Source organism: Lepidothrix coronata, unplaced genomic scaffold, assembly GCF_001604755.1.
Source record: "Lepidothrix coronata isolate B3197 unplaced genomic scaffold, Lepidothrix_coronata-1.0 Scaffold62, whole genome shotgun sequence".
NCBI lineage: Eukaryota > Metazoa > Chordata > Aves > Passeriformes > Pipridae > Lepidothrix > Lepidothrix coronata.
In genome coordinates this window covers 2,082,523-2,098,159 of record NW_016690242.1, presented here as the reverse complement: position 1 = coordinate 2,098,159, position 15,637 = coordinate 2,082,523, and the positions used below count along the sequence as shown (strand labels likewise).

At 43.5% G+C, this 15,637-nt stretch overlaps 1 protein-coding gene across 2 annotated transcripts in view; it reads left to right on the top strand.

The window, feature by feature from the left end:
* Positions 1-2,034: 2,034 nt before the first annotated feature.
* CDK6 (cyclin dependent kinase 6) overlaps positions 2,035-15,637 on the top strand; it is a 134,754-nt gene continuing 121,151 nt past the window's right edge. The window contains exons 1-2 of one of the 2 annotated variants that reach the window (XM_017817732.1): positions 2,035-2,209; positions 4,291-4,781. In XM_017817732.1, the coding sequence (XP_017673221.1) occupies positions 4,549-4,781 (233 nt within the window). In that variant the 5' untranslated portion in view covers positions 2,035-2,209; positions 4,291-4,548. Of the gene's footprint in view, positions 2,210-2,248; positions 2,317-4,290; positions 4,782-15,637 lie in introns of those variants that run through there. The other variant, XM_017817733.1, reaches the window with a different exon arrangement.

Sequence of the window (15,637 nt, the reverse complement as noted above, 5' to 3'; positions counted from 1 at the left end):
AAGGAAAGGAAAGGAAAGGAAAGGAAAGGAAAGGAAAGGAAAGGAAAGGAAAGGAAAGGAAAGGAAAGGAAAGGAAAGGATATACATTTAAGAAACACATGAATGTTATGAAACAGAAAAATGAAGGGAGGTAGTGTATGTATATATGAACCTTGTAATGTGATGTGATTTTTCACATCTTTTAAAAAGAAATATTTGATCTGTGTATTTGAATCTGTGACACTTTCACATTTAAAGGTTATGAGGTTTGCCATTAACTTCAGAATATTTCTCTGATAAATCATGGTCTTCAGAAGTTGATGAGGAATTTCTGTAATTAAAACAAAATTTGAGCATAAATTAAATTCTTGCAAAATATGCATGATCTCCTGGAAGCACTCACATGCCACTGGCCTTTTCCTTGAAGACTTGAGTGGTACCAGCTCCCTGTTTTCTCCACGGGAAATAAGGAGTCTCCCTTCTGCCCTCAGCCAGTTTCCTCTTGCTACCCCCTCCTCCAGGTGCTGCTTCTAAACCTCTCAGAAATTGGAAGGGCATGTGGAATTGCTGGAGTAAGAAATTATATGCTTCCTTCTGATATGAATTCTTTTCGTTTGTGCAGTATTATACATATATTTTTTAGTTATTCTAAATCAGTGTATAATGCCAAGTCCTAGACATACCCTTTTTGAGTTATAAACCCACTTAGTTAAATTATTTTTCCAATTGTATAAGGGGATTTGGTTCCACCCTCTCCCAGTTAAACCACTATAAGCAGTGGTTCTGGAGCTGGACCATAGTCATCCTTTAGGTCTAGAAGAGCATGTGCTGGAGGGTACCAGCTGGGAGAACTGGGAACTAGGCTGTGTGTTTTTTCCCATGGAGACAGAGTAGATAGGTATCTGTTTTGTGATTATTTTTTTTCTGTGGTGAATTTCAGTATTTGTAAGAATCGGCTCTATACAAAACATTCTCTGCATCAGAGAACCGGCAGCCTGCACGCCCAGCTCCTCTGCACACCGTGCCATCCTCGCCCCGCTGCCTCGTGCATCTCCAGCTGCAATCCTGTTGGGGCAAAGACTTCGCTGGAGGGGCGAGGGGGTGTTCTCCAGCAACGAAGTTTCTTGATGCTTCCCGAAAGCATTCATGGGCGCTTACTTCCTGCCGGAGCTCTGCGCTCTCTGTGAACGGAAAGTAGTCAAAAAAAAAAAAAAGGCAAAGAAGAATCCGCGATGTTTTGGAGAAAGAAGGAAAAAAAAAACCCACAAGAAAAAGGTTATTTCTCAGGATGGGGAGGGGTGGTGGGGGGGTGGAAACACCAAACCCGAAACCCCAAAAGGGTTATTTCCCAGCGCCTCGCACGCGGAGCTCTAGGAATGAGTCAGGGCTCTCAGTGCTGCCGCAGCCGGCTGAGCCCGCGCCCGTGCAGCGCCGAGCCCGGCGGGGCCGGGCCGGGGCCGGGGCCGGGGCCGGGCCGGGCCCTGCCGGGACCCCCCGGGGCGCTCGCCCCAGGCCATGCCTGGCCGCGGCGCTCGCGGCGACCCTTGCGGTATGCGGCTGCCTTTGGCAGGGGCACATGAAGGATTTCATTGAGTGTGAAGACAGAGAGCAGAGACAGAAAGCAGAAGGAGGCGGCTGCAGCCTTTGTAGTCGGGGAGGAATGCGGAAATGTTGAAGCACTATGTCAAACTTTTTTGAAACGGGGTCAAGTCACATTCAGCCAGCGTGGGAAAGCAAGGGAAAAAAAAAAAAGTTGAGGAGAGGGGAAAAAAAAAAAAAAAAGGCAGCAAGCTGCTGCTGCTCCCAGGCAGAACAGAGGCCGAGGGAGCGGCAGCGAGGAGCGGCAGCGCAGCGCCGGGGCAGCGGCGGAGCGGCGGCGGCGCCCAGGGCCGGTGGTGCCCGAGCCCCGCACCGCAGGCTGCGGCCGGCGGGGCTGCCGTCGTGGCGCTGCAGCTCCCCGGGGGCCGCCGGCCGCGATTTTTATTTCGCATTTTCCTTTTCCCCGGGCAGGGTGGGGGCGGGAGGAACGGGCTGGGGGACGAGTGCGAGCTCCTTCTGCGCCAAGGTGCAGCCCGGCGGCGGCGGCAGGAGGATGCGAGCCGAGGGCGGCCGAGCCGCGGAGCAGCTACCTGTGTGGCCCGGGCGGCCGCTGCCGGGACCTGCCGGAGACATCGCCATGTGAAGGGGCAGACCCCAGGCCGGCTCTCCACCCCGCCTCGCTCAGTGGGAGGTTTGTGTTAGGGAGGACTCACCCCCTCCCTCCCCCCCACCCACCCCCCGGGGCTGAGGATTATTTGGGGAGCTGGTGGCGGTGCAGGGGACCGCGGCGCACACCAGGTAACGCGGGGCGCCCATGTGCTCCGCGCACCCGGCTCCGCGGCGTGGCCCACACGCTGCCCCCTCCCTGCCCGGCCCGGGAGCCCACGCCGAGCACCCCCCCCCGCGGGCGGCACCGCGGACGAGTCCCTCGGGCCGCCGGGCCGGGGCAGCGCAACCCGCGGTGCCGCCGCAACGCCCTGGGGGTCGGCGCGGGGGCGCGGAGGGGACCACGGGGGAGGGGGGGCCCTCCGGTGGAGCCGCCGTGGGAGTCCCCTCGTTGTCCTGCCGCGCAGCCGAGCCGAGCCGGGCCGCCCCCCCCCGCTCCATCCGCTGAGAGGAAACGCGGGGACGCGTCTCCCCGCGTGTCCCCCGCCGCCACCCCCCGCCGCCTACGGGGCGCCCGCGGAGGGGAGCTCGCCGGCGCGGTGGGGGCAGCGGGGGCCAGGGGCAGCCCCGGTGCCCCGCCGTGCCCGGGGAGGGCGAGCACGGGTAAGTTTCCACGCGGCCGCGCCGGGGCAGAGGCCCGCCAGCTCCGCCGCCACGCACACGCGGCGCCGCTGCCCGCCGCCGGGGGGCGCCCTGCGAGCGGCGCGGGCCGGGGGCGCGCGGGCGGCTGCGCGGGGGGACCGGGGCGGGCGGGGATCCCCCCGCACCGCGGGGCTCGGCGGAGGGCAGGGGACCCCCGGGGCTCGGGGGCGGGCGGGGATCCCCCAGCACCGCGGGGCTCGGCGGAGGGCAGGGGACCCCCGGGGCTCGGGGGCGGGCGGGGATCCCCCAGCACCGCGGGGCTCGGCGGAGGGCAGGGGACCCCCGGGGCTCGGGGGCGGGCGGGGACTCTCCCGCGGTCGGTGTCGCCCGGTGATGCTGCAGGAGGGTGGCGCGGGGCTGTCCGCTGGCTGGGGCGCTGCGGTGGCAGCTGTGGTGGTGGGAATTGACGCCGGCGAGGCAGGGAGCCGCCTCTGGCTGCAGCCGGGGAGAAGGGATGAGCAGCGGGCACAGGTTTCTTCGAGACTGCTCTTTTCATCTGCAGCTAGGGTGTAAAATCAGCGTAAGTGTGCGGAATACCCCTGGCTTTGTGCGTGGATTCCACTTAGGGGATCCCCGACTGAGCTGTCTGGAGCTCTTTAATCCTAGCACGGTAAAAATGCAGTGTGGGAGAGAGCTGCAGTCGTGGTCACAGTATTGCTATATTAAAAAGGGGCAGGGAGAGAATTGACATGGAGTTTTATGAAGGGAGAGGATTTGCCCAGTCCTGCAGAAAGTGGATGAAACTGGATGCAGAAGGAACTGCTTCTGCTCTCCAGCCTTATGCACTCACAGCAGAACATGCGGTTCCTGAGGACATCTTTCATCATGCTGGTTTGCAAGGAACTGCCGGTGATACAATGGTAGCAGTATCCACAGCCAAAACCCTTGCTTGCTGATAAGTTGGCTAAAGTGCATATTCCTGAACTTACCTCAGCACACAATGCTCCATAACGTATTATTGTCATTTAAACACGTACGTATTTCTCCTCCCCACAGGCACTTTGAGGCAGGACCTTGTTTCTTGCGGTGTGTTCATGATGTGTTCATGAAGGGCTTAGCACAGGAGACAGCACAAACCTCTAAATGCTATTATTTGCAAGCAAGTGACAGTAATAGGATATCTTTCCAAGAGTCCACCATGTGCGATGAAGAAAAGTTCTTTGGCATAACTTCTTCTCAGCCATGCACAGTTAGCTCTGCCATCCCCATCACCTATGTCTCACAGGGTCGTCATATTTAGCCCATTGCTCAGTAAAACCCCTCAGCACACCACTGCTCTGTAGCTGTGTGCGTAGCCTTTTGCGCAGACTGTGATAACTTTGTACTGTTGTATCAGTCATGCAGGGACGTTGATACATATGTCACCCTCGTGGCTCACATCCTCCTTTCCACCATGTTTTTGCTTTGCATGTAAAGTAATGAAGTAAACTAAACTCACTTTTCTTGCTTGGTTTGTCCTTCCAGATCTAATTGGCTTTACACAGGCAATGCTCCTGAAGACTGTATGATAATTCTTGGTGGCTGAAAGAGGAGGCACATTGGAGCCTGTACAGAAAAGGAACAAGAACAGGAGGGCAAGAGCTTCCTACTGCCCCTCTGGCAGAGGTACGAAGTGCGTGGCCTATCTGCAACGCAAGCAAAGGACTAGTTTTCAGAAAGTAAGCGAGACTGAGAGCCACCTCAAGGCACTTGGAACTCAAGAGGAAGAGGAGTGGTGCCAGCATGGATAAGGACAGCACAAACCTGGCTGACCAGCAGTATGAATATGTGGCCGAGATTGGGGAAGGGGCCTACGGAAAGGTGTTCAAAGCCCGAGACTTGAAGAACGGAGGTCGCTTTGTTGCGTTGAAGCGGGTACGAGTGCAGACCAGTGAAGAGGGAATGCCACTGTCTACCATCCGAGAGGTGGCGGTTTTGAGGCACCTGGAGACGTTCGAACACCCCAACGTGGTCAGGTGAGGAGGTGGGACCAGTGTCCTGATCAGTGGAGTCCTGGGTTTAGTACATGAATTGGGCAAGCAAGAGTTTGGGGACCTAAATGGAATGGACACTAGTTTGGGTTAGTGGCTGAAGTGAGCACTAAACTGTGTACGTGAAGTGTGGTTTGAGGTTTCAACAGGCCATGGTGCTGCCTGCCAGACCTCACCTCATCCCTGTGCATTGCTTCCCACACACACAAACACCTATCTCCAGAGGCGTAGATATGTGACTTGTGTTGTAATGGATGGGCAAGGAGCCATATATACATTATTTCCTCAGGCATGAGAGAGGATGAAAAAAAATCTCCCTGGTTTTGTCTAAACTATTAGTACTGCCAGCCAGTACTGATTTTTAGCAGCTTTGTTCATTACAGAAATGGCAAAAATGAGAGCAGTAATAAAATGTGCATTCTGCCTTTTTAGATGGTTTTGTAGACAGCTGTAGATTATCATGTTAAACAGAAGTAACAGCTTAAGACCTGAAGCTTTGCAGGCAGCCTCATGGTTGAGTCCTCTTTGACTGGTACTAGTTTCACTATGTGCTGCTGATTGTGCTATCAAGAATGCAACAATACAGGTGTCAGACCTTGCTTGTAAAATGGTGGCAGTGACCCCATGATGTCCTTTCTGTCATGTCAATAGCATAAACCCTGGATAAATGATGTGTTCTCAGTGATAAAGCTAGCCCTACTTTGACCTCTTAGATTTTTCTATAGCTGGAAACCTTTAGCAGCCCGTGAGCATCTTTTATTAATACTATAAACTTTGAGAGGTAAGGTTCTCTTTGCAGATACCCAGATATGCAGTGATTTCAAACTGGTCAGCATCTTGCTGGTGGTGCTGTCTTAGCAAGACTATTTCCTGTTCTTAGTGTTGTTGTAAGCATATATTGCATAGCAAAAGGAAAATATTTTGCACTTCACTAACACAGCCTAGAGAAATAGACGCTGGAGTTAGAGGTGACCTTCAAAATGCTTTGCACCTGTAATAATCCTTTTTTTAGGGTCTGAGATGAGGGGGTTTTACTAGGTGCAAGAGGAAAGATGAGGTAGAAAATAATATTTGAAACTCAAAAGTCAATAGCTAGAGATAAATTAATTTTTGTTCATTTTAAGGCAGCATAATGTAGCAGTCTTACTTATGTCAAAACTGAATAGGCAAAGCGTTTGTATTCCGAAATACTGATAATGGAGTGCGTGTCATCAGTGTCACTTCAGTGAGCAATGGGATACAGACTGCAGCTCACACTTCCACTGCTAATCAAGCAAATCCACAATTCGCTTAATAACCATTATTTTGCCTGGCACTTAGTAATGCCAGGGGCTTAGTAAATAAATTTTAAAAGTGGGGATATCTTTAGGTGGACAGCATATATTTGATCACCATATCGAGGGGCTCTGTTTACGGAGGAGTGCACACAGAGTTCTTCCTTGGCAGTAGAGAGATAATCGAGAGTTCTCAAAATCTCTGAAATCCAGCCCATTAATTTATGAGAGTAAATGAGGATTCAGTTGTCCAGGTTTAGACATTTACACATTTGGAAAGTGTAAACCTTGTTTGGGAATAATTCAACATAACAATACTTATGAATTTTTCTGCCATTGAGGTCTTTCCATGTAAAGTAAAAGATTTTTTTTTAAGAGCTTTCTAGTCTTGAATTCAGCAAAATCATGAAAATAAAGTTCTTGTTTTCCAAAGAGCTATTTGATGAACTGACTATGCAACTGCAGGCTTCTTTTGCTTGGTTTAAATGCAGTTGAATCTGGACAGATCGTTGCATAAATACATTGAAGCTTCAAATATTTTTACAAGCTTGAATGAAAACTAATTCTCTGCAAAGCAGTAAGTATTTCAATCAGCAATATGAGAATGTAATTTCAATATAAAGATCTCTGAAAGTGTGTTTCAGGTCCTCGTAGTGGTGTTGTGAAGCCTGTGCTTTTTGTCATAAGCAGCATTTCAGACACAAGGACTTGGTCTGAGATGAATGAGGGTGCCTGGGATCTTGGCTGCACACCTTTTTCCACAAACAAGTAGGAGAAGATGAGCAATTTCAAACACTATCTCTTCTAAAATGTGAGGAATGCCATTCAAAAACTCACCTCTTTTGTGCATGGTTTTAATCCGTAGAGCCCTTTGGAGTGACTGAAATCATATCCTTAAAATAGAAAAAATATTTGAGAATATTTAAATGGCCCAGTTCTGTTACAAAATACAGAAGAGTTTGCAATTTATTGAAATTAAACATCTATTTTTGTATTATGTAAATATACTCAGAGAAAAGGGAATAGTGTAAAAGAAGATCAGCAGTTTTAAGTTGCTGACCTAACTCTACTTAATTATTGAACATTTTGTGCTCAAAAAATGTTCATTGTTTGGGCACGCATTCTGGAAGCTGCTGTCATGGCCAGGCTACTAAATAAAAACAATGCCAAATGCATTGTCTGCATACTGGATTAAAATGTACATTGTTTTCAGAGCACTAGGATAAGAACACCAATATTTAACATCAAATGTTTTTGATTTTGAGGGGATATCTGAGCTTTTTTCTGAATATTACAAGTAACTAGCCTGAGAGAACTCAGTTGGAACTGTGAATATGTTGTATCTGTTACCTCTGAGTAGTGGCATGTGTGAGCCATGAGTTGCTCAATGCCAACCAGTAGTCATTCTGTGAGTCAAAGCCTAGACTTTAAAGTGATGAGCTGCATACACCTTGTGCTCAGCTGTGGTACTCTGGCATCAGCTGATGGCAGTGGCAGAAATCACAAGCCACATGAACTTAGGCTGAGTGTCATGCTCAACTCAAATGTGGAGCACAGCAGCCCAGGGCTTCTCTGTCGCCATAAAGTGGTGCTAAACATGAAGAACAGTTTCAGAAGGAAAGCCCCAGTGCTACCAGGCAGAAGTAGAGCTCCATGGCTTTATTGGTCATAGAACCAGGATTCAGGACCAGCATTGCTACTGCAGGTTTGTCGTAGTGATTGTAGATTCACTTTGTCTGAGAACTGGTTAGAGCCAAAACTGATTCCTAGTGCCTGGCATTAGCATTGGAAGAGAATTTTCTATGTAAAGGAGAAATGTCTAAATAGCACAGAATAATTTTAAACATAATATTTATCATATTTTTCCATGCTACTGCTTGCTAATTATGAGAAGTTTGTTTCATGTTCCTTTGCTCCAAGTCCGTATTCATACAATGAAGAGATGCATTTTTTGCAGCACAGGTGCTTTTACAATGATAGATAATGAAATGAGATAAGATTTCACTGCAGAATAAAGAAAAAAGTTGCAAGAAAAGAATCAAAAGGAAATAAGATATTCAACAGAAAAGTGATGTTAGTGGAAATCTCTGAACTATAATGGAAGTAAGGCCTTGAGGACTGATCTAAAATTTTTCACTGTCAAGAATGGTGTATAGAAAGGCATGGGAAAATGCAGTTAAAAGGATAATTGCAATGTGCTTAAAATCCTCTCCTGTTCACATTTACCCTTTGTATAGAGTTACTCTCCACCAGGATGCCTTACTCTATTTATCTTCACAAACCAAAGTTAAAAATAGAATCTTCAAAAGTAAATATTACTGTGAATTCCTCTAAAACTAGGTATGTCATAGGCTTGGAAAAGTCCCTTTTAACTGGTAGGGTGATTCAGATGCTCCTCTAGCTCACCTTTCAGATCATAAGATGTAGTGCTTTACTAAAACTTTACTACATACAATAAGTAAATCTGGCAAAAATTGGTCCAGCGCTTACATAGTTTAGTGCTGTTCTGTTTGGGCAAAATTAAATATATGTAGATAAAGAACAGACTTTGCCAGGAGTAAATGACACATTAGATTCAGGAAACTCTTGTGTGTAAAACTAGGAGTATTCCCTGATGCAATATATCTGTAAAAATTCTTCTTGTGATTATAATGCTAAATTCAGCTATATATTGCATTCAGTTTGTCTCTCTCCTGCTGGTAATCAGAGGAATAATTTTCCCCTAATCTTAATCATCCATCAAACTGAATTCACACTCTGGGAAGGTGATATGCAAGACAGATTACTGTAATTCTTGCCATGCTTGTTTTCTATCCTATTTATATTCAACAGTTTTAATAGTGCTAAACCTTAAGCAAATAGAACAAAGCTGCAAAGCTGTGTATTTTTGCTTCCTATCATAATTTTTTAATAAATACAACTTCTTTAGTATTTTCATGGGTTAGTAAGTGTTCGATTTTAAAATTACCAGCAGTATATTGAATATGACTTATTACAATGTAATCTAATCTGGGTTATTATTTCAAAAGTAAGTGTCAGAAATCTTGCCATTCAAGGTGATTATAGCCATATAAGAAGGAATTAAAAATCTTAATTCTCTCCTTCCTATTAACTTGCAAAATAGATGCTCCAGCTGATTGACTTAGGTTAAACAGAATGATGCACCTAGTTGAAGTCTAACTCTATTCCTCACTCTTTTTGGTATACAAGTCAGTGGAGGGAGAACACAGTAGTTATGAGTATTTGCACAGTTATGCCATGTTCAAAGTTTTATGTTATTTTATATCCATAAATGACACCATAACCTGCCCTCTGAGGTACAGCAGTACTCTCATGCTGCTTTTTCCTTACTTTTGCAGTCCAGTGGTCCGTGATGTTATCTCTTGCTTTACACTTGAGTGCTTGATGGAGCCCATGAACTGTTTCCCTTGGCAAGGCAATCTGAGTGTGGGGGGGAGAGGTTTGGGCACACGTCACTCCCCCATCCTCATGTACCCTGACATAAAGACCATCACTTACTTGACCTTGCTCAAAGGTCCCAGAACTGTATAAAAGGTTTGCTGCTTAAAATTTCCTTATACTTGGAAGGTATCTTTTTATAAGTATCGTAACGTTCCCTGTCTGACCTGATAAAGCATTCAGAACATGTGTATAGCAGTTCATCAATACCTAGCTAACCTTTTGCGAGGCAATTTGAATGTGTAGTTGTTTTGCTTTTTTCTCTTTGTTGAAATGAAATGATGGAGGAACATAGAGAGAGAAAAATATTCAAAAGGCAGTAGTTAATTTTACTTCTCTTTCCATTTTGTGTTGACGCCAATATTGGCTTCTGGCTTTATTACTGTACTGTTAATAAGTTTAAAGGATGATCTTCTTAAAATCATTGAGATGTTCCATCCTGTCAAGTGAAACATTTCTATTTTGGGGGGTGTTTGTCTCTAGTGAATTCTGCTTCCTTCCTTACTTCCTTTTTCTGCCAAGCTAATGTTAAACTTCTAGTGTGTGAAGTCATTCTTGCACATCAGCAGTGCACTGTTTTGTGCGATACAATTTATTTTTGTGTAACACCACTCATATGGCATCTGGCAGGCCCCAGGAGACAAAGAAATGGTGACCCCTGCATTGCTAGCTGCAGAGATTGTCTTGCACACAGAAAGAGTAAAATAAGATGCAGGGATGGAGTGGAACAGAAACTGAACTTGACACTTGCCAAGTATTAGTGTGGCAGATGAATCGCAGCTGAGGTAAAAATGGTGGATGAGTAATGGGAAGGAAAAACTGAATGAGCCCCGGAATCGATTTTAGTCTAACACAAACAGGATGGTCTTCAAGGCAGATGTGAAGACAGGAAGTGCTTTGGCAGGAGAGAAGCATTTCCAGGCTGCAGAGCAGTGGTGGTCAGAGAGAAAGGGAGACAGTCCCCACGCTGCCCAGCTGCTGTGAGAAGGGACACTGCAAAGGTCTTGGGGAGGGAGGGACTGCCGGCCTGGAAATATGGCTTCTCTGATGGCAGGAGGGCAGAGGGGAATGTTGTGGTTGCCACTGAATAGAGTTTGGTGGTAGGTGGGACTTGGAGAAATTTGTTAAGTTGGCAGAGACCATTGGGCAGAGACTGCACATGAATGCTGGCCTGTCATCATTAGCTTGCAACCTTACAATACACAGAATGAGCATGTACAGGGAAAATAAGTGATATTCTTCCTGTCCATATGAATTGTTTATTAGTTATGGATGTGATGATGTAGTTAGAATACATGATCTGCCAGAAACAGGACAAGATAAGAGCACATTAGGAAGGAAGGGTTGAATACAAAATAGACTTCTGAGCCTTAGGAAATTCAGTTTCTGGAGGGAGTACAAGAGCTTTTTCTAAAAAGTATTTTATCTTATTCTGAATCTAAGCTTTTTATGAAAAACATGTTTCCAGTCTTTGTGAGAGTAAATATTAGCCATTTTAGATTATATCCAGTGCTCCCTGCCTTCTTTTGATCTGCGGATGGTTGTGTTTGCTGTTCTTGAAGAGATCTAGTTTTGCTGGGTCTTGCACAGAATGGAAAACCAACTCATTTTGCCACAACAATTGTTGGTGGCAGGCTGTGACTGCCAGGTGAGGCATCAGCATCCCCAGGGTTAATGGAGTGGGATCCAGGATTCAAAACTGAGCCTTGAAAAGGACAAGAAAATGGATGGTCCACACTCACAAGCAGGAACCAAGGTAGATTCACTGGGACTTTCTGGTTTGCTTCATGGTATCTACTTCTGGCTGAAGTGTAGAACAAAGCAGGGAGAAGAAAAGTGATGCTTTCCAGATGTTTGAAAGAGAGTAGTCTGGAGCTGGAGGCTGTGACTTAGCAAAGCACCGAGTGAGTCACTCAGGTACACTTGGTGGGATTTAAGCCATTGTGTGAAACTTAGCACAAATCTAAGTGCATTATCAAATGGAAAGACCTATGACATGAAGAGTGCACTGAATTTTAAGACTTTCTGAATAGAGTTCAGGGACAATATACATTAGAATATGAATCACAGATACTGATTCTTATCATTGTTAGATTAAAGCCTTATTTCTAGAGAATGTTTCTATTAAAAGTTAAATTGCGCAGAGTAAGTAATACAACTATCCTTATGGAGCAGTAATGTGAATTTGACATCAAGAGTAATTACTTGTTTTTGTGGTAATTCTTAGGTGATGTAATTTAGTTCTGAAGTTTTAAAATTATTTTGTGAATTTTCATAACACTAAGTAAGGTAGAAGTTGCTGTTCATTCCAAAACTTTGCTGTATACAGGAGATTTGCTTTTCACTCTTGTTTCTTAATGATCTAACAAATTATCGAAAGATAACTTTGCCCATATACATATATAACTAAGCTGAGTTTTTTCTTTTAAAAGAGAGGAAATTTTTCCAGCTCTTCCTGTTCTTCATATCTTTTTAAATTCTGAAAAATACTTTTAAGCATGCATGCATGATTGTTTAACAGTTATACCTTTAAACTGTAAGGCATTGATAAATAAACCACTTCAGAATTTTCCAAGGAGTGGTTTTTTCCATTGTATACTTTGACATTTTCCATTTGGGAAACCGCCATTTGGTAAGCTTTTGATGAGATGATCATCAAAGAGTGGAAATATGTCTGTTGATTTCTGAACTCTTTCAAAATACCTCATTGCATCTAAATTATTGTATTGGTTTTCCTATTTATTTATTTACCTTTCACCTTTGAAAATTTGTCTCATCCTTAGAAAATGAAGGAAATATTCCACTAAATAATCCCTTTGAAATTAAACCTTAAAATTCTAACAACACTCTTCCATATGATACTTTAGATGTCTTTTTAGGGTTTTAGAAGAAGATGGCTTTCTAGTCTCAGAAGGACCAAGTGATTTCACATACCTAAATGCAGCTTTTAAAAGGGTTCATACTAACACTGACTGTTTATCACTCTGGATTATCATTAACAGATGATCTTCTCTTAATAAAAGAAAATAAAACCCAAAAAACTATCTCAGCCATTAACTCATCTTTGCAGGAATTTCCCGTATTTAATGATTGAAAACTCAGTTCTAGTGCAAATGAATCATACTGAGTTTAAGTGAAACCTATTGAGTTTGGACTTTTGAAACATTAGTCAGTGCAGAATGTTACATATTTTGATAGAAACAGAGAAGCTGAGTGAGAACTAGAATGGAAAAGCCTGTGTGATTTTTTTTCTCTCTTTTATGTGAAGCTTTGGCTAGTCTTTTAATATCTATTTGAAGTGTAGTCGCTGTGATAAATTGCTGTTTAACAATGCTAGAGAATTCCCTTCTCCCTGAAATCAATTAATTATAAACTGGAAATTTCAGTACTTTGTTCACTGTTTCTTAAGTTAACATATTTCTAGGAGCTTTCTGTGATCGTAATTCCTAGCTGCACTGGTGCTTTTGTTTCTCTTCATCAGTGGAGCCAGAGCTCTACTGTAAGGATAGAATTCTATCACTTTTTTTTTTCCACATTTGATGTGGTATTTTGCATACAGCTGCAGAGTAGACAGTTACCTTTGAAAAGAACATTTGGCTGGTTTAATTTGATTAGAGCAAACCACCTCAATCATTACTGAACTAAGACCGTTTTCATTTTAACTTGGCAGTAGGAGTTGGGAATGTACTGACTGTGCTTAGATGTTTGGGGGAGGACTCATTTGGACACACAGCTACCACTGAAGTGAAACAGCCTTAGAGAACCTTGCCCACTCTGCTCTTTCCCCATAGAAAAGGAAGGCTGTGAAGCCACTGAATGTCACATTTAACTTTCTCTGATTATGACAAGGAATTGGACTCCTTATGAGTATTTCTACAAAAAAAAATGGAAATGTTTAACACATAGAAATGCAGAATCATACAATTTTTAAAAAACACTGTGATATTAAAAATATATGTAGGATGTGAAAGTCGTTTATTTACAACAAACTTAAACATGCCTAGCAACAGCATTTTGAATAAAGTTATTATAAAATCCAGCATGTTAAGAGAAATACGGTGAGATTCTCGTAGATACATTATATCAGTGTGAGTAAGTCTTAGTAAGATTTCCACATTGTCATTCTCTGAGTTTTGACCTTCTACCCCTTTTTCTCATCATATAAATATACTGTGTTTTTCTTTTTTTAAGTTGCATATTAAAGATAAAATTAGATAATTCAGATTTACAGTATTATGTATAATATATGACTTTTGCTTTTGAGTTTCCCTCACTGGTAATGACATAATTTTTCTAGAAAAACTCTTGTGGCTGTCTAGAATATAAATGTATCTCATAATAAATGACAGCCCTTCAATAAATTACAGTCAGCTGGTATTCTCTAGAAAATATGGTTCTTATCTGTAAGTGCTCTGACTTTACCGTAGTGGATCATCATATATACGATATTTTAACCTGAAGATTATAGCTGAAGGAAGAGCTTCTGCTGCTTCTTGTATTATGTTCTGAAAAGCAATATGCATAGTTAATTGTTCATTTATGTGACCAGCCTAACACTTGCTACTAATGGCAAAATTGCATACACAGCTTCCAGCTAATCCAGTAATCCAGTTGCAAATTTAAGGCTCGAGTTTCTGCTGGTGAATTTAAGGTCCATAGAGCTACACTGATTCAAACAGCTCTGGTTGTTCAAATCATAAAGTCGTAATTTAAGATGAACAAAAATGCATTAGGACAGGCAGACTGTGCAGAGGTGTCCTATCAAGCATGCACATTTGAGACTTCACCATTTTAGATGCTGCAACTATTGAGTTCACCAAACTGGGGTATAAAAATAGTTTAGTCATTAGGAGGTTTTTCACTGATCTGGATTCAGAGTTTCTGTTGACTTTCTGTTGACCTTCTGTTGACAGAGTTTCTGTTTCACTCCTTCTAATTACACTCCCTTTTAGCACCACAAATAATTCCTCTCTAGCTTAGTATGTATCCTCTGAAATACTCAATATCCTCTATGTTTTCCCCTAAGCATTTTGTGCAGTGCTGTGCTTACCCTGGAACTCCAGGTTGCATCACAGACACAATCATTTCAGTGCTGTATACATCTCTTCTTCAAATGCAAATGCAAATGCCTCTGGAGCTACAGTTAGAGACTTTCTGATTACTGTACAGCATTAAAAGTTTATATCTAATGTTACTCGCTAGCACAGCATTAGAACCTTTATTACTGATTTCCAGCTCCCTTCAGTGAAAGTTAATGACCTGTGTTACTTTTCTCTACTAGGAAGTAGAGGTAAAGTGAATCTTGTTTTGCTAACTTCATCTATCGACATACTTTGTTTGTATTTGTGATCTGTATGACATAGAGATTGAACAGCATCTGCACTTTTAACTAATACGTTGTTTATCCTTCAAGATTGTTAATGGAGATAGGCTTACCCACAGATCTTTGTGGTTTCCTCGCAGACATCTCTAATCAATTTGTTGCCTTAATGTTTCTCTCTGCTTTTTATAAAAAGCTGAGCAACAAGTTTGGATCAAAGCAGTAATACCCATATCCAGACAGGTTGGAATCAATGACTGTAGTCTGAAAATCAGAATTAAATGTCTCATTAAACTTAAAAGATTTGGCATTCTTGGAAGGGCCCAGACAAGTCAGTACTTCTGCAGAACTGAGCACCTGTATCTCTTCATTGTACAGAATCCCATTCATCATATTGCTACGTTTGTGACATCATTTAAGACAAAAAAAGTGTTACCTGGCATTACTGAATTCTATGCTGCTTATTATTCATATTGCCTCTGTTCTTAAGAACTCAAGAAGGTTTCATTACTTCTTAATTTTATTTGGTCAGATTAAAACATCTGTTAGAGAAGTCAGTTATTTCAAAGGCAAATGTTTATGCAGTAGTGAAAACATGCAAACAGAAATGAGACTGGAACTGAAGATCCTGGCAGTACAACAGCAAGAATAGTTAGGATTTGCACAGAAGATTCAGGTAACCTGTTTGATTGAAAATGAAAGGTACTTGTGGCTGTAGATAAATTGTAGACAGGTGAATGACACTGATGAGGGAGTCTTCTTAGAAGACATTTAAAGTATATTGGAAC